The sequence below is a fragment of the Ochotona princeps genome, chromosome 14 (assembly GCF_030435755.1).
Source record: "Ochotona princeps isolate mOchPri1 chromosome 14, mOchPri1.hap1, whole genome shotgun sequence".
Lineage (NCBI taxonomy): Eukaryota > Metazoa > Chordata > Mammalia > Lagomorpha > Ochotonidae > Ochotona > Ochotona princeps.
In genome coordinates, this window is record NC_080845.1 from 60570199 (window position 1) to 60597660 (window position 27462).

The following is a 27462-nucleotide window of genomic DNA, read 5'->3' on the forward strand; positions in this document are numbered from 1 at the left end:
AGGTCCCCGGTCCTTCCCCGGGCCCTCCCATCCGCCGCCGCCTCTCCAGCGTGTTATTCTCCCTCCAGGGAAACACCTGTCCCTCTTCTACTCCATAGAGGTCACAGTCTGAAGGACAGGCTCAGAGGAATGGGTGGCCCTAGGGGTCTCCGGGTTGGGCCTGCAGTAAGTCCAGAGTGGTCTGAATGTCTCAGAGCAGGTGTCGGGTCAGACTGGAGCAGAGAACACAGCGTGGCCCGCAAGTCCCTGTTTGTGAGAAGACCCAGGTTCTGCCCCCTGTGGCAAGCGAGTGGTCAGGGCAGAGCCCAGGCCTGCAGCTCCCTCCTGGGTGGCTTTCTGCCTGTAGCCTCACCCTTCTTGCCAGGGCAGCCTGGGTTTTCAATTTTTTTTTTCTGGCAGAAACAGCTGTTTTTGTAGTCTTTGTCCGTTGTGGTTTGGGGGCTCTCTGATGAAAGGCCTGGTGTGTGTTTTTAGATTCTGAGACCTAAAGAGAAGAGCTAAGTAGAACCTTCGTTTCCGGCACCTCCTGACACCCACAACTTTGCTGGGGACAAGGTGGCCAGGCTCACCCTGCTCCCACCCAGGACTCTCAGTGTCACCCCAAGATGGCTTTGCTATGCCAGGGGTTAGAAGATGTCCCAGGCTGGTGTCCCCTTCCCTGGGGCGACGCCCTGTGGTGTATGCAGGAGAGCTTCCACTGAAGGGACTGAGACAGGGCTCGTGTGGAGTGGCACAGGGCATGGGGGCAGGCAGCAAGGTGCTCTGGGGCTCGCAGGTAAAGGCTGGTGTTCCTGGGTAGGCAAGTCCCCTGATGTGCTAGACATGGTCCAGGCACTGTCTAGGGCAAGGGCTAGCTGGTCCTGGGAAAAGAAGGCAGGACATCCCTCCAAGATGATGAGCTAACACTTCCCAGGTGAGTGGCTTCACTCACAAGTGGGGAGCTGGGGTGCATACTACCCTAAGTTTTGTGATAGGAGGGACCAGGTGGGTGGGACCAGCAACTGCCCTTCTTCCAGGCCCTCCACATGGGAAATACTTTGTTTGCTATACCTGGGTCCTTAGAAATCAGCACAGTGGACTTGAAAGAGCTAATAGTGCCCATACCTGGCCTGAAGGAGCAGCATCCGTCAAGTGTCCCAGCACTGGAGGACTGCAGTGGGCTGACCCGGCCAGCACAAAGCAAGCCATTGTATTTTTCCTGGCCTATGACGAGTCATCCATCACCAACATGCCACCTACTGCAGGGCACTCTCAGCTCTCAAAACCCTGGGGGAAGTCTCCCTGGGCACTCGAGGAGTGGCTGTGAGCTTTTCAATCTGCACCCAGGAGACAGATTCTTCCCAAAGGGCTGTGTGTCACAGTGTGTGTCCCTCCTGTCTTGAGTAGAGCTGGGGATGGAGGTCCTGGCATTGCACACCACCCTGGGTGCCCCTCTGGGCTGGGCTGCCTTGTCTTCCTCCCAGTCCCACTCAGTGGGGACAGTGCATGCTTGGTGACTGCAGTGTCTGTGTTCAGGAATCTGGCCCAGGCCTTCCCGCATCCCCAAAGGCACTGTGGTGAAAAGCAGGCTTATTTTAGGGACATGGCTCTGCACTGGTTCCTGTATCTTTGGCTGCAGGGACCTCCCTTTACAGGTTACTTCTGTGCCACTGCCTCACCCGTTTCCTGATTGTCCTGGCGGGGTCTGTGTGCCTGTATGTATACACACATGCACTTATACACGTGCCTATCTAGGTGAATGCTTTCTGCTCTATGAGTGCTTTGCACGTTGGCCTGGGCAGCCACGTCTCTGTACCCAGGGCCTGAGGTCTGTGTCGGGGAAGGAGGATTGTGCAGCTGCTTCCTGCCTTTCAAGTGAAAGGGATACATGTTCAGTATCAAGAGCATGAAAAATACTGACCAGAGGAGGAGTCCCGAGCCCGGGCTTCGCTCCACCCTCTTCGGTCTGCAGGTGGTGGTGGTGGTGACTGGGCCAGTAGCCACTGGAAGCTTGGTCCTCATGAATTCCCACACTTTTCTGAAGCTAAATGTTGAGGGTCAGAGGTAACTGATTTTCATTCAGGAGCAGAAATTTCCAGCCAGGAGCTTTGCAAATTGTGATGGTTGTACGGGGGTGTTTGGGGGTGTGCAGCAGCTGATGTACAGTGGTAACAGGGTTCCCTGCAGGGAGATGGGAGGAAGCCAGCTGTTGGGCCCTGCATGCCTGAACAGCCCACGTAGGGCACACTTGCTGGCTTGCACCTGCACCCAGGCCCCTGCTGGGGGTATAGAGCTGGTGGGTGGCCCTGCTGACTGCTTTTAACTCTCACTTTCCCTCTCTCTAATCTCTGCTGCATTCAGAATGAGTTGGATAGTTTTAAAAGGAGTGGATGGAACGTAAGTACATTTGACCGTCTTTTTTGTCTTACAGTACCTGATACGGATTTCTTACCTGGGAAGCTTAAGAATGCCATTGCAATAGCAGTGTACAGGACCATTCTGTTCTGGGCTCTGGGTCAGGGGCAGGTACACAGTTGAAGGTCCTTTCCCAGTGGAGTTGGGGTGATGGATTGACTCCGAGGCCAGCTGGATCTTCTGTGCCCGGGGCTGTCCTGAAGCCTTCAGGGGATCCTGGCAGAGGACACGGGGCTGGACTTTTGTTTAGCTGATACCATCATCTGTTCAGACAGGTGGCTCATAACTGCATGGGGGCCCCTCTCAGGAGAACCAGCTAGGGAACAGCCAGCAGCAGCAAGCGTGTTAAGCAGTACAAAGGGAGGACAAGTAAGCCCCAGTGCGTGGACATCTCAACTGGTGGGGAGGAGTATGTGTGTGTGTGCACACGTGTCATGTTTGTACATGGGATTGCCTGCAGTCCCAGTTCAAGGTCCCGTGAGGGGGAAGGACATACAAGAGAGCCACCAAGTTAACAAACAAGTCTGCAAACAAGCCCATGAGGGTGGGCAGCCATGCAGGCCAGTTCTGAAACTTCCAGGATTTGCCTTCAGAACTGTGGTAGCATCTTCACAAGGCATGTGCTTTGTTTACTTTTTTTAATTGTAAAAGCAGTGGTGCTTACTAGGGTGTTGACATAGCTATGAAAAGTATGTAAACCCCAAACCTAGCAACCCAAAGACGGCCACGAGTGGCATGGCCGTTTCCAGGCCTGTTCTCTTGTGTGTACACAAGGGTATCCAGGTACATGTGTGCATGCAAAAAATGTATACGTATGCAGAAATACACCCATACACATACATGTGTTTTCCATCTGATCTACTGTTCCTGTGACTAAATCTTCCTATGCTAGATTTCCCCGGTGGGTGGCAGCAGCAGGCATGGCCTCACAGCATCCAGGGGGAGCCCTGTGACAGTTCCCAGCTTCTCACTGACAGAGGTAGAGCCACAGGGCCTCCTCTGTACATCCCATCATGGCCTCGGAGCTCATTCCCAGTGTCATGTAAGAACCGGGCTTACACTGGGCAAGCCCTTGGGAGGCGCGCTTTGGTGCCCTCTGTGGTGGGTGATGCAGGGAGCAGAGAACGGAGGAGGATGTGAAGTCTGCAGGGTGGGGGAAATCCTTGGCAGAAGTATAAAGTTAAACCGGGAACCTCCTCTTCTAAGTCCCCCATATGACAGAAAAACGGGGAGCTCTCAGGTCACTGCCTTTCCTGAGAAGGGAGCTGGGTCCTCTAGCCATCTTACCCTCATCTGGAGGCCTCCCCCCGCTGCCCCCTTCCTCCCTGCCGGCTTAGACACACACCCAGAGGACGGCGCCAGCTGTTTCTTGTGCAGGCGCTTTTTAAATCCTGAGGCTCTGTAATTTGTTCCTCCTGTGGAGCCTTTTGAAGTTCAGTGCAGACAGATGTGGCTCTTGGCCCTGCTGCCATGTGTGAAGCCATGGTTTGTTTCATCACCCCGTTGGGTGACAGCTCAGGTGGTAGGGGGGAGTCTGGTTTGTAAAGATGGGTTCTTGGGACATCTTGTGGTCAGGTGGGGTCATCTGTGGGGATCTGCTGAGGCTGGCACTGGTCCAGGTCACCTCTAGGCCTGCTTGGGAGGGGAGGGGGTGCGTGGACACACAGGCAGAGCAGGGGATTGCCAGGGAACCAGGTCTCGGGGCTGGAGTCCAGAGGGAATCCCACTGGGGCACACTGCTGAGACACCTGGCTGGTAACAGGTACACCTGTCTGTGGAACAGGGGGACGCCTGCAGCAGCAGGGACAGTGCAAGACAACAGTCCCACTCGTCGCAGCTGAACTCCAGGGTCTGCACACCACAGGACAGAAGCTTGGTGGCACTCAGCCAGCCACCGGCCCTTCCTCTGAATTTTGAAGGGCATCCAGCGTGTAGGCTGATCAGGGGAGTGACTTGGCTGGCTTAAGCAGGGGGGAGGGACTAGAGCCTTTCTCAGCTCAGCCATCAGCTCCTGCAAACTTCACCTGGAATGTCACTGCCAGAGCTGGGCCCAGGGCCCAGAGCAAGCTCGTTTCTCTAGGGTGGGGTGTCAACACCCTACCCTGGCTGCCCTGGAATGAATGCAGGGTCAGGGATGCAACACGGAGTTGGTCCAGCCTCTAGCCTCAGGCCTCATCTGAAGCCTAGCTAACCAATTAGGCCCTAGGAGAGGTGGGCCTCCATGGGTGAGGGTGCACACAGCCATGCAGAGGCTGCTTTCCTAGGACCAGTTCAAGCGATCTAAGTTTTACCCTGGATGAGTTCAACAGCTTGTCTAAAAGCATTCAAAATAGTTGATCCCAGTCTTAAAAATCTAATTAAAATAGGTTTTGGGTAGATCTGATGTCCGGCTCCTTCCCTCAGGTCTGGGCCTGCTTACCTGTGAGCTGCAAGGCCCAGCATGGCTCTGCAGGACCCGAGTCCTCTGCAGCTGCTGCTAAGACCTCCCAGAAGCCCCCAGGTCTTCCCTCCACTCCACTGAAGGCTGAGTTCTGGGCCTCTTGCTTCTGCAGAGTAGCTGGGACCCTGGGTCCGGCAAAGCCTAGGGGGCCGTCTCCAGCCGCACACGCCTGCAGGTGGTGCTTGCACAGCAGCCTCTGTCCCCTGAGCACTGCCATCGGGGCGCACAATGTGTCTCCCACAGACCATGCAAGGATGCACTAAGAAAGGCAGCCAAGGTCTGAGGGCAGAAGCTCTGGGAGCAGGGAAGGCCCAAGGCATCTGGTCACTGAAGGATTCCTGCAGGAGAGGCCCAGGGGCTGAACAGGAGGGCTAGTTTAAGCCTACTTGGGCTGGAAGAGGGCCCTGTGCCTGGGTAACCGCAAGAGTCCTGGGTGAGATTGAGGGCTCACAGGCAGAGATGGTTTGTGTCCCCAACAGGTCCAGCTGATGTCCACTTTGTCTGGGAGAAGAATGGGCGTGCCCTGGAAACGTGTGTGCCGGTGCAGACACACACCTTGCCTGACGGCAGAGCCCACGTGCTCAGCTGGCTGCGGGATGCCATCCAGGAAAGCTCCGAGTACCGCTGCTCCGCACTCTCATCTGCAGGGAACCAGACATCCGAAGTGCGGGTGTCTGTGCTGAGACATGGTAAGCCGTGCCCGTGCCCCGCTGTGAGACCACATTTGCTTCCACCCATCTCTACAGGTGCCTCATGCTGTGGTTTGCAGATGACCCGAATGCTTTCCCAGCACACAAACCACACCTACATTACATAACCGTGTATATGCAGGGACTTCAATGTGTCCATGCAAAATGTGTATTAACAAAACTCAGCATGGATTTCAAAACTGCCTTGTTGGCAAAATGATTTTCAATTCTGTGTGTGAACTGCTTACACCCCTCACTTGCACGCACACCCTGGCTGCTGGCTCCCCTTCCCACTGGGTGTTTGCATTGAAGCCTCCATGCCTGCTGTGATCTCCTCTCTGGCATCTCGCCTCCCACACACTGTGCTGGCTTCCCTCAGGTTGGTTCTTGGGCATGGGAAACTCAATGCTAAGACTGCAGGAGTGATGCAAATGAGACCTGTCACCAGCTTCCCCCAAGCCTTCTGGTGGGGCCGCCATGGGCAGCCCTGGATGGCCAGGCACCTTGAGGCTGCAGGCCCCGAGTGACTGTTCATGTTGGACCAGGTGTCCTGTTGCCTAAAGCGTTGCCTTCCTGACTCTGCTCTCTGCTGTTGTGTGAGCTGGTCTCAGCACACCTTGGACAAGGCAGATGGGAGGATGTTTTGAGGTGCCATTTATCTTTTTATGCTTTGCTCTGGCTGGGTCTAACAGGGGCCTGGTCATCTTGTCATGTGGTTTTTCTGAGCACTGCCTACATTCTGGATGCTTCAGCTCTCTTCAATGTAGGAGTCCTGGTCCTTGGATTCTGGAACAAGTGTTGTATCAACATTTATCCATCCAAACGCTAACAGTTACTGAGTTTGTCCATTTCAGAGCTTTATACTGCACTGTTGGCTCAGAGCTGCATCTCTCCTTTACTCTGAATGCTGGCGGACTTCTGCAAGACAGCTCTCCCCAGGCTATCTTTTTTGCCCATTTCCCTGCCTGACTTTCCCTCGGGGGTGTCAAGTTCCTTCATTGAAGGGTTTACAATTGATGGAGGGGCACAGAAATCCACCTGGCAGCATCAGTGTCCTCTGAGAGCCCACGAGAAATGCCCAGGCCCAGTCCCTGCTGCAGCTCTGGACCGGGTGTCCTGGGAAGAGGGGATCAGAAGCCACCCAGCTGGAGCCTCTGCTGGAATAGAGTGCTCCCATCCCATCGTGCTAAGGCCCCTGGCATTCTGCATTTCCAGCCATGGCTAAGGCTGGGCTCTCAGGAGGGTGTGCAGCCTGAACTCTGAACAGGCATGGGGACATGGTTCTTTCATGGAAGCACCCAATGAATCTGGCTGCTTTCAGTGAAGACCCTGTCTTCCCCTGGAGTACTGGCAGAGGGCTGTCCCTGGATGGCGGCTCCTATTTTTTGTGTGCCCATCTTGCCAGCCCACCTCTCTGCACTGGCAGAGGCTTCTGGACCTTGCTGTGGTGTTCTTGCCCCGTGTCTGCTGCCAGCTTCACACCACTCCCCATCCTGGATCTGCTGTCACCCCCAGATTTTCACTGTGTTCTCTTCTGTCTTTTTAGTGGAAGCAGGGGGGGAAGACGACTCTGGCAGATGTTGGCTCCTGCCATTACCCCAGCTCTTCCCACTTCTAATGATATCCTGGCCATCCTGCTGCCTGGGTTGCACTAGGATGGGGCCTGATCATGCTCATTGTGACCCTACTCAGGAGTGGGGTAGGTAGTGCTGCTGATAAAACATGGCACGGATGGCTCTATAGACTACCGGAAGAACCCAGGTGCCAGGCAGTGTGGAGCCTGACCAAGGTCTGACCACATCTAAGCACTCAGCTTTCACAGTGGGATGCTGCTGTTGCCCAGTACTGATATAAAAATCCAGAGATGCTTGCCAGCCAGTGGGGAGTAATACTTGACTTTGAACCCTGACAGCATCACAGCACACTGCTCTATGAAGAGGCGGGAGCATGACGGTCACACTTGAGACCACTGTTTCTCACCCCCTTTGCTCATCCATGTTGTGACGGTACAGGCAGTGCCACAGCAGGATGTTCAGGAAACAACATGATTGACTGCCATGGGGCCCCCATCACTGCTATTGATCAGCTGTTCTCGTACGGTCTCCCTTTCTGAAGGGCTCATGCTTCCTGTGCTGTTGTTCTGGGCTGGCCCAGCTGAAAGCACTTGGGCTGGCCACTAGGGCCCCTGCTGAGTACTGTTCTGCAAGTCTGAAGGGCTCATGTTTTTGGCACATGAAAATCAAAGCTCTGAATCATCCTTACGTTTACAAAGAACAACTGCAAAGGACAGAATGGCCCTAGAGTCCAGGGACATGCTGCTTCCTGAGATGCCTCCGAGGCCTGGATGGGAGAAAGCTTCTGTGCCTTGGCCCCCAGGCCCACTTGAAATGAGGAGTACCAGACCCAGTGCCTCAGGTGTCTGCAACACTCCCTGCTAGGCAGAAACAAGAAGTGCAAGTGAGATGCCTTAGGGAGCAGGCAGGGTTACCCACAGGTGAGGTGATGAGAACCCACTCAAGATTGGGCACGCCCAATGGTTGTCAGGCCCTGTGGAGAGCAGGATGGAAACTCACCCACCTTGTGTGGCCTTGCTAGGCAGTCCGCATCGGGGGTGCTGCACATGCCTGTAGAGCCATGCACTGTCTTTCAGAGGCGGCCCAGCAGAAGTGGAGCAGAGAGCTTGCTGCCTGGAAGACGGTGGTTGGGGAACATGACCGGCTGATGCAGGGCTGGAGGAAGGCATGGGTATGTACGCGACCCCTGCCTGGCTCCCTCTCAGCAGCAGAGCTGAGAACTGCAGCCCCAGTTCTGGAAGCTGGAGATAAGGGGCACCAGTCTGGTCCTGAAAGACTGTAGGATGTGAGGATGGCTGCCTATGGTCTCCCTGGCCCTAAAAGGGGTCCTTCCATATTTCTAGAGAACATAACGCATTATACAAAATTATAAAATATTGAAAAGCCTGTTCCTGCCTTGCAGACGTAGGGCTCACAAGTGGCTCAGCTGGGTGCTGCTGGGCAACAGGGAGAATTTTCTGAGCTCAGCCAAGGTTACAAGACCAGCACTGTGGCTGCAGGTGGAAGCTGTCAGAGCTCTGGCTCCCAAATCGTTAGTGCTGCCTTCTTGGTGGCCACCAGAGGGCCAAACTGTATTCACCCCGGGATGAACTGCTGCAGGCGAGAGGTTTGTAGAAGCTGAAGCCCAAGGGCCTTAAAAACACTAGTTGTGGGCTCCACAACTGCCCCAAGGACCCTCCATTGCTCCCAATGCAGGCTCCCACCAGGCCTTTGTCCCTCAGAGGTGCAGGACAGTTGGCCTAGGATGGCTTACGCCATTCCTGCTTGCTCCACTCCTCACTCTGTCTTAGCAAAAAGGCTTTAAGAAGCAGGGCCTCCCTTGCTCTACTCTGGCTTGGGAGTGGGGAGACCGCTACTGGAGACCCCAGGACTTCACCACTATATTGGAGAGGATCTATGGGAGGAGAGGCCCTTCTGTTTGGCCAGGAAATCAAAGCCTGCTTGTCCTTTCAGGAAAGCTGCAGCAAGGACACGCTCTAGCCCCTGGGAGCAGCTCCTGACACCTATCCCAACAGTGAGCTGTCTCTGAATGTGGCCACCAGGGGGCCCTGCCGGACTGGCTCCTCCAGAAGTGGATCGCGACAGACAGGCTCTTAGCCCTGAGTACCCCAGCGGTGCCATCTGGAACTGAGGCTGCCAGGATGGTGAGCAGGCCACCCGCAGCACTGCCAGTGAAGGCTCCTCCCAGGCCACTCCTGACCAGCCCAAGGACTTCATCCAGCACAGCACCACATTCACAGGTGTGCGGGCAGGCCTGCTCCATCGCTGCCACATCACATCCAGCCACTTGTACTCTAAGGTCCACTTCCAGGACACGTGAAGGTCAGACTCCAAGAGAAAACTTTGCCTTAACCCAGAGCACTGACGAAGCCCCTCCCTCTTCCTGTGCCGGGAGGGGCCCCTCCCTCGTGGTGTTCTTTACAGACCTCGGCACGCTAGGCTGAGGGTTATGCCCATGAACGTTCAGCAACGGAACCCAAGCTTAGTGGAAAGCCAAACAGGCCAATTATGCAAACCTCCTGGTGCCGTACTACATTTTCTTGATAGTGGTGTGAGAGATGAGTGCTCTGTTATTCTGCTTCTGAGTCTCTAATGAATAAAGCTGTCTACCTTGAAGATGTGTCACCATGTCAGCGAGCCTGGTGAACGTGCAGCCCTGGTGTCCTGGGTCTGCACCGCCTTGAGTCCCAGACCCGGCTCTGCTCTGGGGACGAGTTTCCACACACCCCTCCTGTGCTGCCTGGCCAGCCTGCTCACGCCCCTTCTGGCTGGAGCTGAGCAGAGGCTGGGTAGCGCTTTGAGAAAGCTGCACCCACCTTTGGGCCAGTTTTCACAGACCCCCCTCCCCCCGAACAAGGAGCCTGGAGACAGCTAGCTGGGTTCAGGCTGGCAACACCCTGCTCGCCTGTGCCCCCACTCCAGCCCCTTCCCCAGTGCCTGCTTGCCCACCTTGTTGGTGCACAGTGGACACAGAGCCATCTCGTACTCACACCATGTAGTGTCTGTGGCTCTTGCTGGCAGTGTGGATTTGATCCTAGCCAACTCTCCATGAGCTGCTGGAAGCAGTGGACGCCTTTCCTCAGGGCTGCTTTCTGCATCCTCCTCTGAAGTCTGGATTCAGTGCAACAATTGATGCCCAGCGCGTGCGCGCGCACACACACACACACACACACACTCTCTCTCTCTCTTCCCGTTACAGGAAATGTCCCATAAGAAATGTAGTGGTGAATTTTTTGTTCCTTGTACTGCTGAAAAAGAACTGTGCATTCACATAGTTCAAGGCCAAAGTCACCTACAGTGGCGACCTCCTTCACTCCAATGAAGTGATGGCAATAAACCAGGGCAGTGACAGTGAGAACTGGTTAAGTCAGGAACCCTCTAGAAGCTGGATGAGATGTTCAATATCCAACCAACCTTCCTTCTGCTGCGATGATGCCAGGGTGGCAGAGCAAAGACCACAGACCTAGGGCCGTTACGAAGGAGGTGTGGAGCAGACGGCTGTGAACAGCAGCAGAGAATATTTTTAAGGAATCTGCTGACATACCAAATTCTAAAATTCCAGCTGCTGAGAACTGAGAGGTCTTCCCTCCGCCAAAAAAAAAAAAATTAATTTTGGAGCTTTCTCAGCTCCCTTACTTGTGTGTGTATGTGTGTGTGAAGGGGTAGAGGTTTACTGAAATAAACATTCAAGACCATGGAGGCCAGAAGATCAGCACCATGCACATGGACACTGGCTACGGGAGGCCGCCTGAGCGAAGGACTCGCTGCCTGCACTAGCCCTGTGCTGTCACACGGCCCTGTCGCCACAGGGAGGGGAGCACGTGCCTCCTGCCCTGGCCTCGGGGCTGATGGGTTTCCTTTCTTTGGTACCACAACAACGAAAACAACAATGCTTACAATAACAATTTTTAAAAATTCAGCAAAAACACATTAAAAAAGGATTTCAGAGCTGCAAAACCTTCCTAGAGAATCAAATGACAATTACACATCTGAGGTATTTCGATGAGCCCCGTGTCAGCATGCTGGGACGCAGGGTTGGTGGGGCCAGTTCTCCTATTTTCAACGTAGGGCAGTGGAGGGGGGTGGGGCAGGACAGACCTCTCATCTGCTACCTGCAGGACACTGTCTGTTCCTGGCCTAGCCAACCATCACCACTGTCCACACTGGAGCAGCTCAAGACGTACACAGCTGGCCCACTAGCACTTCAAGCTCCATGGACGACACAGCAAGTGGCTATTCACGTACGGACCCATGGTCACCTCACCAGCCCTGCCTTCAGCTTGCCACTGCCTACTCATTCCTCATCACTACCTTATTCCTAAGGTGCAATGTTTGGCAGGCGCGAGTGCAGTTAAGAGCATTTTCAAAGCCAAAGAGACACTCATTTGCCTGATGAGCAAACAGCAGTAACAGTGCACTCCAGCCCCTGGCTCAGAGATAAGAAGCAAAGCTAGGATCTGACAGCGGGAGGCCCCTGTGGGAGCACTTCGGCAATCCCAGCTTCCGACCCGGTGCTCCCACCTGCACTGCCACAAGAGATAAAGACGCAGGCACAACTGGTGAGACCACAACTACAGACGAGCCTGTGATCAGCAGTCAGAAGTGAAAGCATTTTTATTCAAAATAAATAAGCCCTCTTTCTTACAAGGAACACAGGAAACTAAACTGTCCTGCAGACAAACAACATTCAGAAGTTCATCTAGAAAAGGGACCTGTGAACATCATCAAACTGAAATCCAGGACTTCAATATACATCATTTCTTTGAAAAATAAAGACTAAGAGGAGTAATTACTGTCAAAAAGTCACAGGTTAGAAAACGAGTTTTCCTTCCGGGGCTCAATCTGTGTACCTGAGCTTTGCGCCCTGCGAAAGGGCCCAGCCCACCGCTCTCCTGGCGTCAGGCTGCCCTGAGGGCTGCCCGCCCTGCCTGCTGCACATGCGTGCACTCGGCTCAGTTTAGCTAAAACAGAGAGGCAAATCCTCAGCTATCAGGGTACCCTACAGACCATAGTTTCCAGGGTTTTCCAGATTCACAGTGTGCTGTATTCCCAGCTTTCAGAAGAGACTCCCCCAAGCATATCCCAACAACCATGGGATTTAAAGTGGTGGAAGCCACTGCTTTACGCGCCCTCTCCAGCCAGCTCATTCCCACACTCAACAACCATACAGGATATAAGAGTAAAGAACTGAGAAGGAGGAAAAGTCCCATCGTCTTTTTCAGACCTCCTGCCTCCTTACTGGAGACACAGCTACCCTGGAAAGATCCCCTCTTACAACTTCAAGTTCCTCATGTGAGCAGTTGAAGCCTCCAGTGTTTGCTCCAGCTCCAGGGCATACTGATTGTACGTTTCCAGGTGTTTTCTCCAGACTTCAACTACAACAAGAAACAGTGCATGTGGTGAAGAGACACAGACAAGCAGTACCGCTCCTTTATCAGAAACCCACAAGCAGGGCATGTGTGCTGGCACAGCAGGTCAAGCCAACCGCCGGCAGTGCCAGCGTCCCCTGTGGGTGTTGGTTTGCATCCCAGCTGTTTCACTTCCTATCCAGCATCTTGCTGACGCACATGGGAAGGCAGCTGAACACAGGCCCAACTACTTGGGCCCTAACATTCACAGGAGAGACCTGGAGGGAGTTCTTGACTCCCGACTTTGACCTGGCCAAATCATGGCCATTTGGGGAATGAGCTAGTACATGGAAGATCTCCCCAGACACCCAACTCTGTTTTTCAAATAAACAAAGAGAAAAGCCATCAACATGATCAGGTGAGCTCATATGCCGCCAGCAGGGACTGCTCAGGTGTGTCCATGGCAGGCTGTATCTTACTGCACCAGCCTGTGAGCTGGACCCTCAGTGAGCAGCATCCATCACACCCAGGCCCAAAACATGTCTCAACAATGATCCCAAGAAACTGCAGCTAGGTTCCCAGGTCATGCTTAGATCCAGCGCCCTGAAAGCCACCCTCTGTTCTGTCACATCTAGCTTGAGGTTCAACTGAGACAATCAGTGGCAACAACTTGCAACTGGGCCCGGGATGATGGCTCAGTGGCTAAAATCTTGCTTTGCATGTGCTGGGATTCCATATCGGCTGCTCCACTTCCCATCCAACTCCCTGCTTGTGGCCTAGGAAAGCAGTGAAGGATGACCCAAAGCTTTGGGACCCTGCACCCACGTGGGAGACCAAGAAGCTCCCGGCTATGGATCAGCTCAACTCCAGCCATGCAGCCACTTGGGGAGTACCCCAGTGGACGAAAGATCTTTATATATCTCCTTCACTCTATAAATCTGCCTTTCCAATCAAAATAAATCAATCTAGGCCCGGCGTGATAACACAGTGGTTAAAGTCCTCGCCTTGCACGCCCAAGATCCCATATGGGTGCCAGTTCTAATCCCGGCAGCTCCACTTCCCATCCAGCTCCCTGCTTGTGGCCTGGGAAAGCAGGAGAGGACGGCCCAAACCCTGGGGACCCGGCACCCGCATGGGAGACCTGGAAGAGCTCCTGGCTTCGGATTGGCTCAGCTCCAGCCGTTGCAGTCACTTGGGGAGTTAATCATCAGACAGAAGATCTTCCTCTCTGTCTCTCCTCCTCTCTGTATATCTGCCTTTCCAATAAAAATAAAATACACCTTTAAAAAAATCAATCTTAGGGCCTGGCAGCGTGGCCTAGCGGCTAAAAGTCCTCACCTTAAACATGCCAGGATCCCATATGGGCGCCGGTTCTAATCCAGGCAGCTCCACTTCCCACCTAGCTCCCTGCTTGTGACCTGGGAAAGCAGTCGAGGACGGCCCAAAGCTTTGGGCCCCTGCACCCACGTGGGAGACCTGGAGGAGGTTCCTGGTTCCCGGCTTCGGGTCAGCACAGCACCAGCCGTTGTGGCTCACTTGGGGAGTGAATCATCGGACGGAAGATCTTCCTCTCTGTCTCTCCTCCTCTCTGTATATCCGACTTTGTAATAAAAATAAATAAATCTTAAAAAAAAAATCAATCTTACAAAATAAATAAAAGGAGCTTGTACCTTCCTATGTCTTGGGCAATGGCCTGGACACCATAAGGCCCACGGTGTTCCGGAACCCTGATAAAAGGCAGTACTTGAATCAGGCACCAGAACGCTTGCTAGTACTCACTGTAGTGTGGCACTTGTGTTTCAGTGGGGGCTGCAGAGCCATCTTCTGACGAGGAACTAGGTCCCTGCACAGGCTGAAGAGGGGTCTCAGGCCCTGGCTCTGCGGCCAGCTCATGCTGCACATTCTCCAGCATGTTCTTGTATGCCTGCCGAGCCGCCATTGTCAGCTCAACCATCCTGTGAAACTGGTCCTGGGGCACAAATAAAAGCACAGATGAAGCTCCCCCAAATACCAAGATGACCCAGTGACCACAGAGGGAGGCAGAAGTGACATGGTTCTGCCATTGCCAGGGATGGCACTGGGCCACGGCACCTTAGCTAGGTCGCAAGCCCAGAGTAAAATGCAGAACTTGCTATTTCCCACTGTTAGGAGACAGAGCCACTGCGCTAACTCAGAGGTGGCTTCTCTTCAGTGCAAGCCAACCATAGATTCTACTGCCATGGCCAGTTTCCCTCCACAAGCAGAGACCTCACCTGGGCCCCATCGTAGCTGAAGATGCCCACCACGCTGACAGGAACTGCTTTGTTCAAACTGCGTCCCAGAGCCTTGCGGTTGAGTGCAAACACAAAGGGAATGTTTTGCTCACAGGCATAATCAATAATAGTGTGCAAGGTGTCGTCCAGCCCACCTGTGAGAGCACAGTGAAAGCAAGACAGCATAGGGTGCATGGGGTTACTCAGCACTAATGCCACCACAACTCACCTCACCCCGCTCAGATTCCAGTCCCTGGGCCACCAGAGCACCGGCACTTCACAGCCACCTGGAAGAGGTATTTCTTTACAAGATTATACAGCTGGCATCACGGTAATGGGAAAAACAAAACTAGCCAGTAGAGTATGACTGGACACTTGTTCTGTGCCAGGCCAGGATCAACTGTTTCACTTCTTACCCCTACATTCTCCCCAGTCACGACAGGCAGGAAATGAGAGGCAGCGAGACGTAGAGTATGAACCTCCCCAGGAGCCCTCATGCCTGTGCTTCCAAGGCGCACTCGCAAGGGGAGCAGGAGCCCGTGCTGGCAGCCGCCCACACAGCTGCCTGTTTCAGTCCCAGCTGCTGCCCTTCTGATCCAGCTCCAGCTAACGGTCTGGGAGAGCAGCGGCCAACAGAACAAGTGTTTGGGCCCCTGTAGCTCCACCCATGTGGAAGACCAGAAGAAGCTCCTGGCCGTGGCCTGGCCCACCCTGGCTGTTGTGACCATCTGGGAAGTGAACCAGTGGTTGGCAGATCTCTAATTTTTTTTCTGCCTTTCAAATAAGTAAGTCTATTATCGCAGCAATAAGAGACCAGAGCCGATGGTAAGTGAGCAAGGTCAAAGACTCATAGAAATCTTCAACATGTAATAAAGGATCTGACAGAATATAAAAGGCACCTATGCTCTTAGAACGATCCAAAATGATGAAAACTCAACATTAATCCAAAGCTTAAAAATAGTACAACGGGCCCGGCACCGTGGCCTAGCGGCTAAAGTCCTCGCCTTGGAAGCCCCGGGATCCCATATGGGCGCCGGTTCTAATCCCGGCAGCTCCACTTCCCATCCAGCTCCCTGCTTGTGGCCTGGGAAAGCAGTTGAGGACGGCCCAAAGCTTTGGGACCCTGCACCCACGTGTGGGAGACCTGGAAGAGGTTCTTGGTTCCCGGCATCGGACTGGCACGCACTGGCCCGTTGCGGCTCACTTGGGGAGTGAAACATCGGACGGCAGATCTTCCTCTCTGTCTCTCCTCCTCTCTGTATATCTGGCTTTCCAATAATAATAAATCTTTAAAAAAAAAAAAAGAAAATAGTATAACATACTATATCCTGGATTATGGAAAAATGTCAGACTCCACTGCCATAGACACAGTTAACGTACAGGTGACGTAACTTGATACAACCTGTGGAATCACAACATGGGACAGACTCAATGGGAGAGGATCTAGAAAGATCCATTTGCACTCTTCCATCTAAAAGATGCTGACCTGCCCCAACAAAGGTGAACAGGCATAATGACTGCTAGCCCCTCAGCACAGCGCTCTGGTGACAGGGTCCCATGTACGGGATGCCACATGCCACATGCTTGCAGTGTAGAGGCCAGCAACCAGAAACCAGGCTGTCCCTCTGAGCAGGAGGTGGGACATGTTCCTGAGAAGTGTGACCAGGCCACGGGGGGAGGTGCGGCACTGACAGCTGGACCCTCTGCCCACCAGCAGGGGCTCTCTGAATGGGCTCCTTTTAGCAACTTTAGGAACTTCCTGCTGTAAGTAGTTCTGTAGAATCCTATGCCCTGGACCACCTCAGGCACAAATCCCACAATCTTTTGTCATCACGTGCTAAGCAAACCTGAGAAACACTGCCTCTGGATTCCTGCCACACACTCAGATTTCTTTTTTCTTTCTTCTTTTTTTTTTTTTTTTAAAGATTTTATTTTATTTATTTATTCATTTCACTTCATTTATTTATATATATATTTTAAAATATTTATTTTATTTTTATTGTAAAGATATACAGAGAGGAGGAGAGACAGAGAGGAAGATCCTCTGTCCGATGATTCACTCCCCAAGCAGCTGCAATGGCTGGAGCTGAGCTGATCTGAAGCCAGGAGCCTGGAGCTTTTTCTGGGTCTCCCACACGCCTGCAGGGTCCCAAAGCCTTGGGCTGTCCCCGACTGATCTCCCAGGCCACAAGCAGGGAGCTGGATTGGAAGGGGGCCGCTGGCATTAGAACCGGCGCCCATATGGGATCTTGGGCGTGCAAGGCGAGGACTTTAACTACTATGCTATCATGCCAGGCCCCCAATTTTTTTTTATAATCTTACTTAGTTACTTAGGGTACAAAGCATCAAGGGCTTCAGGAAAGTGGGTAATACCATTGTTTTCACACTAGTATCATCATTTTTCCCCCTGTATCTGGGGCCAGGGGAGAAACAAAGGGAGAAGCCCCAAGATTTTGTTTTATTTTTATTGGAAAGTCAGATATAAAAAGAGGAGGACAGACAGAGATGAAGATCTTCAGTCTGATGATTCACTCCCCAAGTGGCTGCAATGGCCAGAGCTGACCTGATCCAAAGCCAGGAGCCAGGAGCTTCTTCTGGGTCTCCCACATGGGTACAGGGTCCCAAGGCTTTGGGCCGTCCTCGACTGCTTTCCCAGGCCACAACAAGCAGGGAGCTGGATGGGAAGCAGGGATGCCAGGACCAGAACCGGTGTCCATATGGGATCTTGGACCTTGTAAGGTGAGGACTTCAGCCACTAGGATACCGTGCTGGGCTCCCCCAGATTTCTCTTAAATGGGAACAGATAGCAAAGGACCGTGAACAGCTATGGAAAACCTACACCATGAGAAATCCACACCCAGTAAAGAACTTAGAGGTTGTGCAGGCAGAGGACCCTGCGCCACCAAGATCCTGAGAGACCACACACATCCACAGGCAGCAGCAGGCAGGGCTACTGTTGAACCCAGCAGCTAGCAGCCCACACCAGTGTCTTCTGAAAACTAGCTTCCTGCTGATGCGCAGTTCGGTTGGGGGCAGCAGGTACTGAGCAGTGAGGCCTTCCATCGCCCAGGGAGATGTGGGTGGAGTGCTGGCTCTCCCTCCAGTCTTGTGCAGCCCTGGGCACTGGGGGTATTTAGTGAGTACACCAGAATATGGGAGTGTGCTTTGTGCTTGTGTGTCTTCCTCTTACTGAGAAAAAGAGTGAGCTTCAGATAGCAAAATTAGCTTCCTGAGATTAATAACATCAGAAGTGAAAAAATCTATTAGAATATTAGAAGATAGCCTTAAGAAATTCTAAAAGAACAAAGAACTAAAAGAATGCACTAAGAAGCAGAGAACACCAGGCCCAGCATGTTAGCCCAGTGGCTGAAGTCCTTGCCAGCATGCACCGGGATCCCATATGGATGCTGGTTCTAATCCTGGCAGCTCTGCTTCCCATCCAGCCCCCAGCCTGCAGCCTGGGAAAGAGGAGAAGACAAAGCCGTGGGAGGTGCCGCTGCGGGAAGCAGCTCTGCACTGCCATAGCTGAGCAGGAGTCGGCAGAATCTAAGGAGGACTCAAGGCCCAGGACACTGACGCACAGGACGCACAGGGAGACAGAGGCTGTAGAGCCAGAGACCTGCTCTCAAGATCTCTGGTGGACCAGCTGGAGATGCTCAACCGAAACAAGGGCAGCACGCAGGTGGGCACGACCCCCAGGGGCCCCCAGAGAGAACAGAAGCAAAAGGCACGGCAGTTATGGCCTGTCCATCTGCCTGTTGAGAAGGGACAAATGAAGTGGGCCAAGAACATGGAATCTGATTCATGTGAAGTATGCATCACAGTGAAGCTGGGATGGGTGACCAGCAAAGCCCTCTTCTGCACTGTACTAGAAATCTAACATACTTAACCTGAAAAAAACAAACAAAATACCAAGCAGCGCTCTGGCTTCTCATGTGGGGATCTGGAGGAAAATACCCCCAGTTCTGGCTGTGGAGCTGACCAGTTGGGTCACCAGGAAGTGAGCAGCCAGGCCCTGCCTTCTACTTGCTTAGGAAACCCTGCAGGAATGTCGATTCTCTCAGCTATGTAACGCACAAAATGCACAAAGCAACAAGAAGTGAGTGGCCTGTACTCTCCAACAAGCAGGAAAGGCTCCTGGGTACTGACAGACACATAGCCAGACAGGCAGGTCACTGAAACCCCCACCATAATCCAAACAACAGTACCACTAGACTCACACTGAGTGACAAGGACAAGCCACTGAGCTGGGAATGAGGGGTCCAGCAGCTGTTCCTAGGCCCTGAGGCCTGACATGTCTGGAAAACCAGGGCTGAGTTGGGGGAGTGTTGGTGAAGCACAGCAAGTCAGGCTGCTGCCTTCAAAGCCAATCCCAGATGAGTGCCAGCTGGGGGCCCAGCCACTCCACCTGCAGGTCAGCTCCTGTTGGCACACTCAGAAAGCAGCAGGAGATGCCCCAAGACCCTGGGCTCCTGTGCCTACATGGAAGATGGAAGAAGCTCCTGGCTTTGGACCAGCCCAGCTCCACCACTGTGGCAGACTGAAGAGCTTTGTCTCTTCCTCTCTAACTCTGCCTTTTGGGGCGGCTTATATGGGGCAGGGGAGATAGGAAGGAAAATCAACATGCTTCAGATGTGAAATGCCTTAGAAACGCTATTGCCAAAGGCTCAGTGCCAGGGGCTGGGCTCACTGCCCTGCTCAATCCTGGCTGAGGTGAATTCCACCCCGCAGAAAAATGGAAAGGGAAATAAAACGGCCTGAGTGTTCAAAGATGTTCCTCTTCCCTAAGCCCATGGGAGGAAGGGTAGATGCCTTGAGTCATTCTGGTATTTCCTAATTCCCAGTGCCATTCTTCAACATGGAGAAGGGAGTTTTCCAACAACCCAGACACCACAGATGCAGTATGAACCTGACATGTCCCAGATGGCACTCAGTCACCACACTCAGAACCTCACACCCAACAGAGCAGAACACACCTTCGCACTAAAATGGGAAAGTATCTGGAAAAGACCCTGCTTGTAGTGAGCAGGTGAGGAACGCAGAGTGAACAGCTCATCCTAATTGAGATGGGAGCTCTTGGGTACACTCTGCTTTCTCAGAGCATACCTGGATGACAGAGGCACCCAGTGGGAAGCAATCACTCAGTTAAAAACACTGACATCATGATGGACCATATCAATCAGTGGACCACCTCATCGAGCGAAACTGGCAGTGACTCATAACTGGAGAACTATTAACTCCACTTGAGCACATATCTCAGAGCATGCCCCACATCCGGGACTTGGGGTGGGCGGGAAACCGGGTGGGGCTTCTCCCTCAATATCCCCTTTTACCTCAGATACATGATGGAAACAATATGGACATAATAGCATTGCCCACCTCCCTATCCCCCTGAACCTTTTTTTTTTTTTTCTCTTTCTTGTTTTTCCTTCAACTATAGGTAACTATGTAAAGATTGTCAACAACAATACAATAAAATGGATTATAAAAAAAAAACAAAACAAAAAAAAAAAACAACACTGACAGAAAAGCAGCTGCCAAGGCCTGTGGCATGCTCTATTTGGGTGGACCCTGACCAGGGGTGCCCAGGGGCCCACGCCATGGGTGGCTTGGTGCTGTTACCTTTTGACTGTGTCTTCTCACAGTTGGGAGAAATGATGACGCACTTCAGCTTCTTGAGCCTCAGGTGTTTGAGAACCTCCCTCAAGCCCAGTACCAGGCGACGTTTGGTCTTGGCCTTGACGGGATCCTTCTGGTACATCCGGTCCTGGAAGCGGACCAGTTCCTTGAGTAGCTCAGTGACACAAGCATCTACTTCTTTACTCAGCACCTGGCTGCAGTAACTGGAAGGAACAGGAGACAGCATGACGTCTGGCTACAATAGTGCAACCTGCTCCTGTCCAACTTCAGAAAGACACGCCAGCATCAGGTGAGGGTCAACCCACGGGAATCCTGACTTTACAGAAGGGGAAGATGGAAGCATCTTTCCCCACTCCCACATAATGGACAGACATCTCTGGGCCCACACAGGCCCTGGTCTCAGCCATACCACACCCCAGTGTTTCTCTATCCTGTATACTTCAGGGACTATCCTGGGAATGAAGAGGGAAGGGAAACAGCATGAACCAAAATAAAGCTTCCCATCCCTCCGAAACTACAGAGAAACTGCAAGAGGGAACCCCAGTGTCACACCCTGCCACTCCTCCACACCTGGACTAGCTGCCTCCTCCTTTGTTACCAGGATAAACAGCTCAGTGGAAGAAGACACAGGAGAATGAGGAGGCTATCCCCAACTACACGTATAACCGGGTTCCAGCCACGCTCAACTGTGAGGATTAAAACAGTGTGGTCCTACTACATAGACTTACGGTGCTAAGCCAGTATGGAAAGAGCAGGAGCAATCAATGCCAAATAGAAAGTGCGTGTCCCACTCCCCAGTCCCTGGAGGGCAGGGTCTCGCTCACTCTCTGAATCTCCGGCTGTGGATCTTGGGGAGGCTGGCATGGTCAGGAGCAGGTTGGCAGGCCTCTGTGTCCCGCAGCAACTCTGTGCCCAAAGGCTCTTCTGACTTGACCTCAACCACGGGCCTGGAGACTGCTCTGTCAGCTCCCAGTGGACCTTCAACCGAAGAAAAGTCACTGCACAGCACCTCCAGGGCCCCGTGCCCACCGAGGGGCCTCTCTGCTCAGCCCCCCACATCCATTCTGTCCCCAGACAATCCTGTGGTGACAGGTCCCCGGGCAGAGAACAGATGAGAATGCCCTGGGAAAACAGAACAGTTTCTGGAGCATACACAGCACCCTCCTGTTCTGCCTGGATGCAGCAAATGCATGTAAAACGTGCCACGTGTGCCACTGCTAAGTGCGCAGTTCAATGGCCCAAATTCATTTTTAATTCTGAAATTTCACCTGGCTGTCCCCAAACCAACCAAATTCAGGTGACTCAGTGAAACAATCCAAGGCACATAGCCCACGCTGGCCAAAAGGGACACGAAGCAAATGTCACCCCACAGGCTGGGGAGGATGGGCAAGTTTCAGGGCACGCTGCAGAGCAGCTGGAAATGTGCCTGGCAGGAGCCACTACGGCAGCTCTGCTCCAGGAAGCACTCGACAGGATTCAGGGCTCATATGCTCCAAAACACACACACAACCTGTCCACTGCAAGCAGTCTATTCACACAACATAAGACCGTGCAGCGACGGAAACAATGAACTTAACTCCCCCGCCATGACCAGAGCATTGAGACGAGAAGGGGGAGACGCAGTGGCCCACACAGTGCCTGGTTCTCATGGTGCCATGACAAAGCCTCTTCGGTGAAACTGCCATCAGAGCACAGTCCCCAAGGAAACCTTTCACCACAGGGCACAGGGCACAGGGGGTGGCTGGATTCTGCCATTTCCTGATCTGGCTGCTACTGTTTAATTTATGAAAAGTCTCCAAGCTGCACACTTAGGATCTATGTACTTTTATGGAATCATACTTGAACAAAAGTATACTTAAACAACAAGACACAGGTGGGCATTTTGTATAGCACTTGGGATGTCTATTTCCCATATCAGAGTGCCTAGGTTCAACCCCCAGCTCAAGCTCCCTACTAACACCCGCACAGGGAGGCAGGAAGCGATGGCTCAGGCAATGACACAGGACACTTAAGGTCCTAGCCTCTGCTGTTGCCCTGGCCTAGTGCAAGCTGCGCAGACTTCTCACTCTGAAGTCGGGGCCGTGCAACCTTCCACAGCACTCTGAGGCTCCTGCCGAACTTATTTCCACCACAGATGCCACAAGTTGACAAAATCCAGGACAATGGGGTGCATACAGATCTGCCATGATGGCCCTATCTGAAAGCAGCTTAAAATCACAAGAAAGGACCTAGCAGGAAGAAGACACAGCCTGCAAAGCCAGTATCCCATACAGGTCACTCATGTCCTGGCTGCTCCACTTCCAGTCCAGCTCCCAAGCTGAGAAAGGGAACGAACATGACCCTAGTGTCTGAGCCCTCACGCCCACATGGAAGACTCAGCGAAGCTCCTGGCTTTGGCCTGGCCCAGCTGCTGGGGCCATCTGGGCGGTGAGCCAGTGGATGGACAATCTTTCTCTGTCTCTCTGCCTTTCACATAGGTAAGTACCAACACCTAGAGGCAGGTACCTGTTGGCTCAGCCTGGCCAGAAGCCTGATCCTCAGCACAGCTCTCTGGATCCTGCAGTTCATCAACAGCAGGGCTCACAGTGTTCTCCTGGAGACGCTGTTGTTTTCTCTCTTGCCGTTCTTTCAAAATAATCTACAAAATTAAATCAACAATTAAAACATTAAAGTCATTATACTTAAGAGAAAAGCTCAGCTTGCTGAATGTATTTGCTGTGCCCTCACAGTGGGGACCAACTCCCCAGTCCCCAAGGGCTGGCTCAACCTTCCCCTGACATTCAAACAGTGCAGTACCCTCAGGGCACATGGCAGCACAACAATCCTGGGCTCTAAAGCCAGTTCTGCAGCCTCGGACCATAGGCCCTAGCACAGGAAGCTGACCAGAGACCACAGGCACACCACAGGGCGCGTGAGAACTGATGAAATGGCATGCGCGCAGATATGTGTGACACTCACGGACTCACACAGCCAGACAGATCAGCCAGAGGAGATAAATGCTGGAGGAAAGCGTAAGCCCCCAGTGCAGCTTTTCTGCCCACAACACTGCAACACGGCACAGTGGCTCAACTGCTAGTGTGATCTGCCTGCAAGCGTCAGCATCCCATATGGGCACTGGTTCAAGTCCTGGCAGCTCCACTTTCTATCCAGCTCCCTGCTTGTGGCCCGGGAAAGCCTTGGCACCCTGCATCCATGTGGGAGACCCAGAAGAGGCTCTTGGCTCCAGAACAACTCAGTTTTGGCCGTTGCAGCTGTTTGGGGAATGAACCAGCATATGTAAGATCTTTCTCTTTCCTTCTCTGTAAATCTGCCTTTCCAATTAAAACAAAACAAGATAAAACAAAACAAACAAACAAACAAAAAAACCAGAAAAATCTCTTCTTTATAGGGAAGCTGAAGCATTCTCTGCCATCTCAGTGGCAGACAAGAGATCATCGTGAAGAATGATTAACCCATCTTCACACACTCGTTCAATGATACAAACCTGAAACTCTAAATAAGTCAACATGGATACGTGAGTTTAAGATTTTCAGTGCTTTTTTGGCCTGAAACACCACGTACCTTCTTCAGCGAGGTTGGCTTCTTGGCCTTCGGGACCTCCCTCTGTTTCCCCTTCTTTACCAGAGGGGCGCTGGAGTCCAGGGGATTGTGCGGGGTCTTCACTGGGCTGAAGCGGCGGCCCCTCTCTCCTGAGGTAGCCTCCTTGGAAAGGACTGGCACTGCTCCAACTGAAACACAGTGAGACAAAGCCTCACACCATGTCCCACAGCTCTGCCTGCCTCTAGGGGAAAGGCTTACCGTGCCCTGTCCCGTGGCACCTAAGGAGGCCCTGGGCCACCCTGGCCTGGTCCCAACTTCCCCATCTTCGTCAAACTTCCTCCATGTTTTGTAGTTTTTGTTTTTTGTTTTTTCCTGCTTAACTGACAATAATTCACTGGCAATGATTCTAAGTGAAATCCAGTGTTATTTTGGACAGGATCTAAGAGAATTATCACTTAATTTGAGACATCCCTTCCTGTTCATACACTCACACCAAGTCTCATTACCTGTGGATCTTGCTTCCTGCCTCGGCCCTGGGGGGATGGAGCCGTCCTGCTCCACCGCTGTCAGCTGCCACTGCCTTGCCACAAGGGCTCCTGGCTTCTGTGTGTAACTTACCTCTGGCTAACTTATCAAATCTTTAGGCAATTCTAACATTTCCAGTTGGTAGCTGTCAGTTTCCCAGTTATCAACACAGCTTTCAAAATCCCATTACGGGTGGTTGGGAACAACTCCCTTATGCAGTCAATGAATTACTGTCAGCCCTACTAACAACCTTAATGTTACTACTTCCTGCTCATCCACAGCCTTCCTTTGAGAACTGTTTTTCAAGTCCTTTGGACATTTTGAAGTAGCTTGTTAAGTCTTAAACAGTTGTAAGTTTATTCACAGATTTAGGTATTACAACTTTACCAGAGACATGACATCTAAATATTTTTTCTCACCCAATTTGTCGTCTTCCTTTTTTTTTCCCTGAGCAAGTATTGTTTTGCGCTGAAGCTTTCAATTTTGACTAAATTCAAATTTATTTTTCCTGTATTCAGCTTGTACTTTCGCTGCCCTTTCTAAAAATCCATGATCCAATCCAACATCATGAAGATTTACTTCTGTTTTTCCTAAGAGTTCCACAGTTTTAATCCATTAAGTTCATTCTCATCTACAGCATGAGTTAGGGAACTCAGTTTGTGTGAGTCATCCCCAGCCTGGGGAGACTCAGCTGCCCAGCACCAGTCTGGAAGGCTGTTATCTGCTATAAAGGCACTGGCATCTTGATCAAAAATCAACTGGTAGGGCCAAGCATTACAACACCAGCATGCAAAACGGACGCTGGTTCAAGTCCTGACTGCCTCACTTCTGAGCCAGCTCCCCACTAATGCACCAAGGAAATTAGCAGAAAATGGCCCAAGCACCTGAACCCCTGCACCGGTGTGGGAAAACCAGATAAAGCTCCTGCCTTTGGCCTGACCTAGCCCTGGCCATAGCAGACTTTCAGGGAGTGAACCAGGGGATGGAAGACCTTTCCTTTAGCTTCTCCTATTTTCTCTGTACTCTTTCAAATAAATACGAAAATTTTTAAAGAATAAACTGGTTACAGATACATGAGTTTGTGGATGCTCCTGCCAACTCCACAGGGATATGTCTGTGCTTATTTGAGCATCACACCTTTGACTATATGTGAATAATCAAAATGTGAGTGAAGGGCCCAATGCAGTAGCTTAGCAGTTAAAGTCTTGGCCTTGCATGTGCTGGGATCCCATATGGGCGCCAGTTCATGTACTGACCGCTCCACTTCCCATCCAGCTCCCTGTTGTGGCCAAGGAAAACAGTCGAAGACGGTCCAAAGCCTTGGGACCCTGCACGTGTGTGGGAGACCCAGAAGCAGCTCCTGGCTCCCAGCTTCAGATCGGCGCAGCTCCAGCTGTTGCGGCCGCTTGGGGAGTGAATCACTGGACAGAAAACCTTCCTCTCTGTCTCTCCTTCTCTCTGTAGATCTGACTTTCCAATAAAAATAAAATAAATCTTTAATAACTGGGTGAGTGAAAGAGACTCTTGGCTTGAATGGAGCCTCACATGGATCAGCAGGGGTCGGAAGACTCACCTGAGAACACCACGGCTTTGGAAGGCTGCCTGGCCTGCTGGGAGCGCTGCTGCTTCTCCAGTGCAGTCAGCATGCCGCCCAGATCCAGCCGTACTGGGACCTGGCTCTTCTTTCCAGTATTTTTAAATGTATTCTAAAAGGATCAAAATTTAAAAAAAAAAATTCAAAAATTAACTTTACTTATAATATCCTACTTACAAACTATGCTTTTTTACTACAAATATACATGCAGAAAATATATAGAATAAAAAGATCCTAAAATTGGAAGAATCCATGTAATTACAGAAAAACAAATCCCAAATCATCTGCTGTATGTGGTTGTTCATTTCCTCCCTTCAGAACTCTAGGCTCAGGTCAGGTCACCCACATTTCTTTCTATTTTGAGTTAACAGCTCACATCTACAGATTAAGACACCAAGACTTGAATAAAACCTTCATCTGTAAGAGCTGGTGTCTGAGGCTTCTTTGGTCAGCATCATCAGTCAGGTAGGCTCAGTCTCTGTCCAGTTTCTCAAGAGAACCAACAAACTGCCATGAAATTACAGTGAAGTAACCACAGTTCACCTAAGTCCAAACCACACCCAGCAGAAAATACCAAATATGGACCCAACGTTTGACATGCAAGAATGGGGAACCTTTTTTTCTGCTAACGACTATTAGGATATTTATAACACCATTCACAGGACACACAAAATTATCAACTTAAAGATCAGCCTGCTATAGGTTTACTGATTTTGGCAGGGTCAGACCAAATGATTCTGTGGACTTACATGCCCTGTGGGTCAAATCCTTCTCAACCCTTGCAAACAAATATTATTTTTAAGAACTACGTTTTGGAGATTGTACAGAACGTTGCATTAGAAAAACCAGTGGGGCCCGGCGCTGTGGCCTAGCAGCTAAAGTCCTCGCCTCTAATGCCCCGGGATCCCATATGGGCGCCGGTTCTAATCCTGGCAGCTCCACTTCCCATCCGGCTCCCTGCTTGTGGCCTGGGAAAGCAGTCAAGGATGGTCCAAAGCCTTGGGACCATGTACCCGTGTGCGAGACCTGGAGGAAGCTCCTGGCTCCTGGCTTTGCATTGCCTCAGCACCGGCCACTGCAGCCACTTGGACAGTGAGTCAGAGGACGGAAGATCTTCTCTCCATAAATCGGACTTTCCAATAAAAATAAATAAATCTTAAAAAAGAAAGAAAGCCCTGTAGTATCTTCAGATACATTGTCCCCTCTGCTCCAGTGCCTTCACTTCTGTTCCCTGCCCCAAAGCGAAAAACTGTGATGCTGAAAACCGTACTGACTGAGGGCTATCACCAACTACGTACAGCAAAGCTGGCCAAGCAGGCTGCTGCAGGGCTGGTCAGGAAAGTTTTTGTTTCTTGAATAAAAGAAGTAAATAAAAAACTGATTCCTTTCCAGTATAGTTTCATAAGGCAGTTTGCATCTCCCCCTCCTCTGATACATCAACTGAGTCTCATTACAAAAATCAAAAA

At 51.9% G+C, this 27462-nt stretch overlaps 2 protein-coding genes across 7 annotated transcripts in view; one reads left to right on the forward strand and one right to left on the reverse strand.

Moving 5' to 3' along the window:
• Positions 1 to 9122, forward strand: part of SEMA4D (semaphorin 4D) — a 107817-nt gene extending 98695 nt beyond the window's left edge. The window contains exons 18-20 of one of the 2 annotated variants that reach the window (XM_058672332.1): positions 5314 to 5523; positions 8174 to 8268; positions 9051 to 9122. In XM_058672332.1, the coding sequence (XP_058528315.1) occupies positions 5314 to 5523; positions 8174 to 8268; positions 9051 to 9077 (332 nt within the window). In that variant the 3' untranslated portion in view covers positions 9078 to 9122. Of the gene's footprint in view, positions 1 to 5313; positions 5728 to 8173; positions 8269 to 9050 lie in introns of those variants that run through there. The other variant, XM_058672331.1, reaches the window with a different exon arrangement.
• A 3021-nt stretch (positions 9123 to 12143) lies between these two features.
• The window catches only part of SECISBP2 (SECIS binding protein 2), a 32509-nt gene continuing 17190 nt past the window's right edge, over positions 12144 to 27462 (reverse strand). For all 5 annotated transcript variants that reach the window (XM_058672338.1, XM_058672337.1, XM_058672336.1 and 2 more), the window contains 8 exons: positions 25976 to 26108; positions 23899 to 24065; positions 22843 to 22975; positions 21162 to 21315; positions 20320 to 20540; positions 14698 to 14852; positions 14225 to 14414; positions 12144 to 12472 (listed from right to left, as the gene is read on the reverse strand). In XM_058672338.1, the coding sequence (XP_058528321.1) occupies positions 12369 to 12472; positions 14225 to 14414; positions 14698 to 14852; positions 20320 to 20540; positions 21162 to 21315; positions 22843 to 22975; positions 23899 to 24065; positions 25976 to 26108 (1257 nt within the window). In that variant the 3' untranslated portion in view covers positions 12144 to 12368. The remainder of the gene's footprint in view (positions 12473 to 14224; positions 14415 to 14697; positions 14853 to 20319; positions 20541 to 21161; positions 21316 to 22842; positions 22976 to 23898; positions 24066 to 25975; positions 26109 to 27462) is intronic.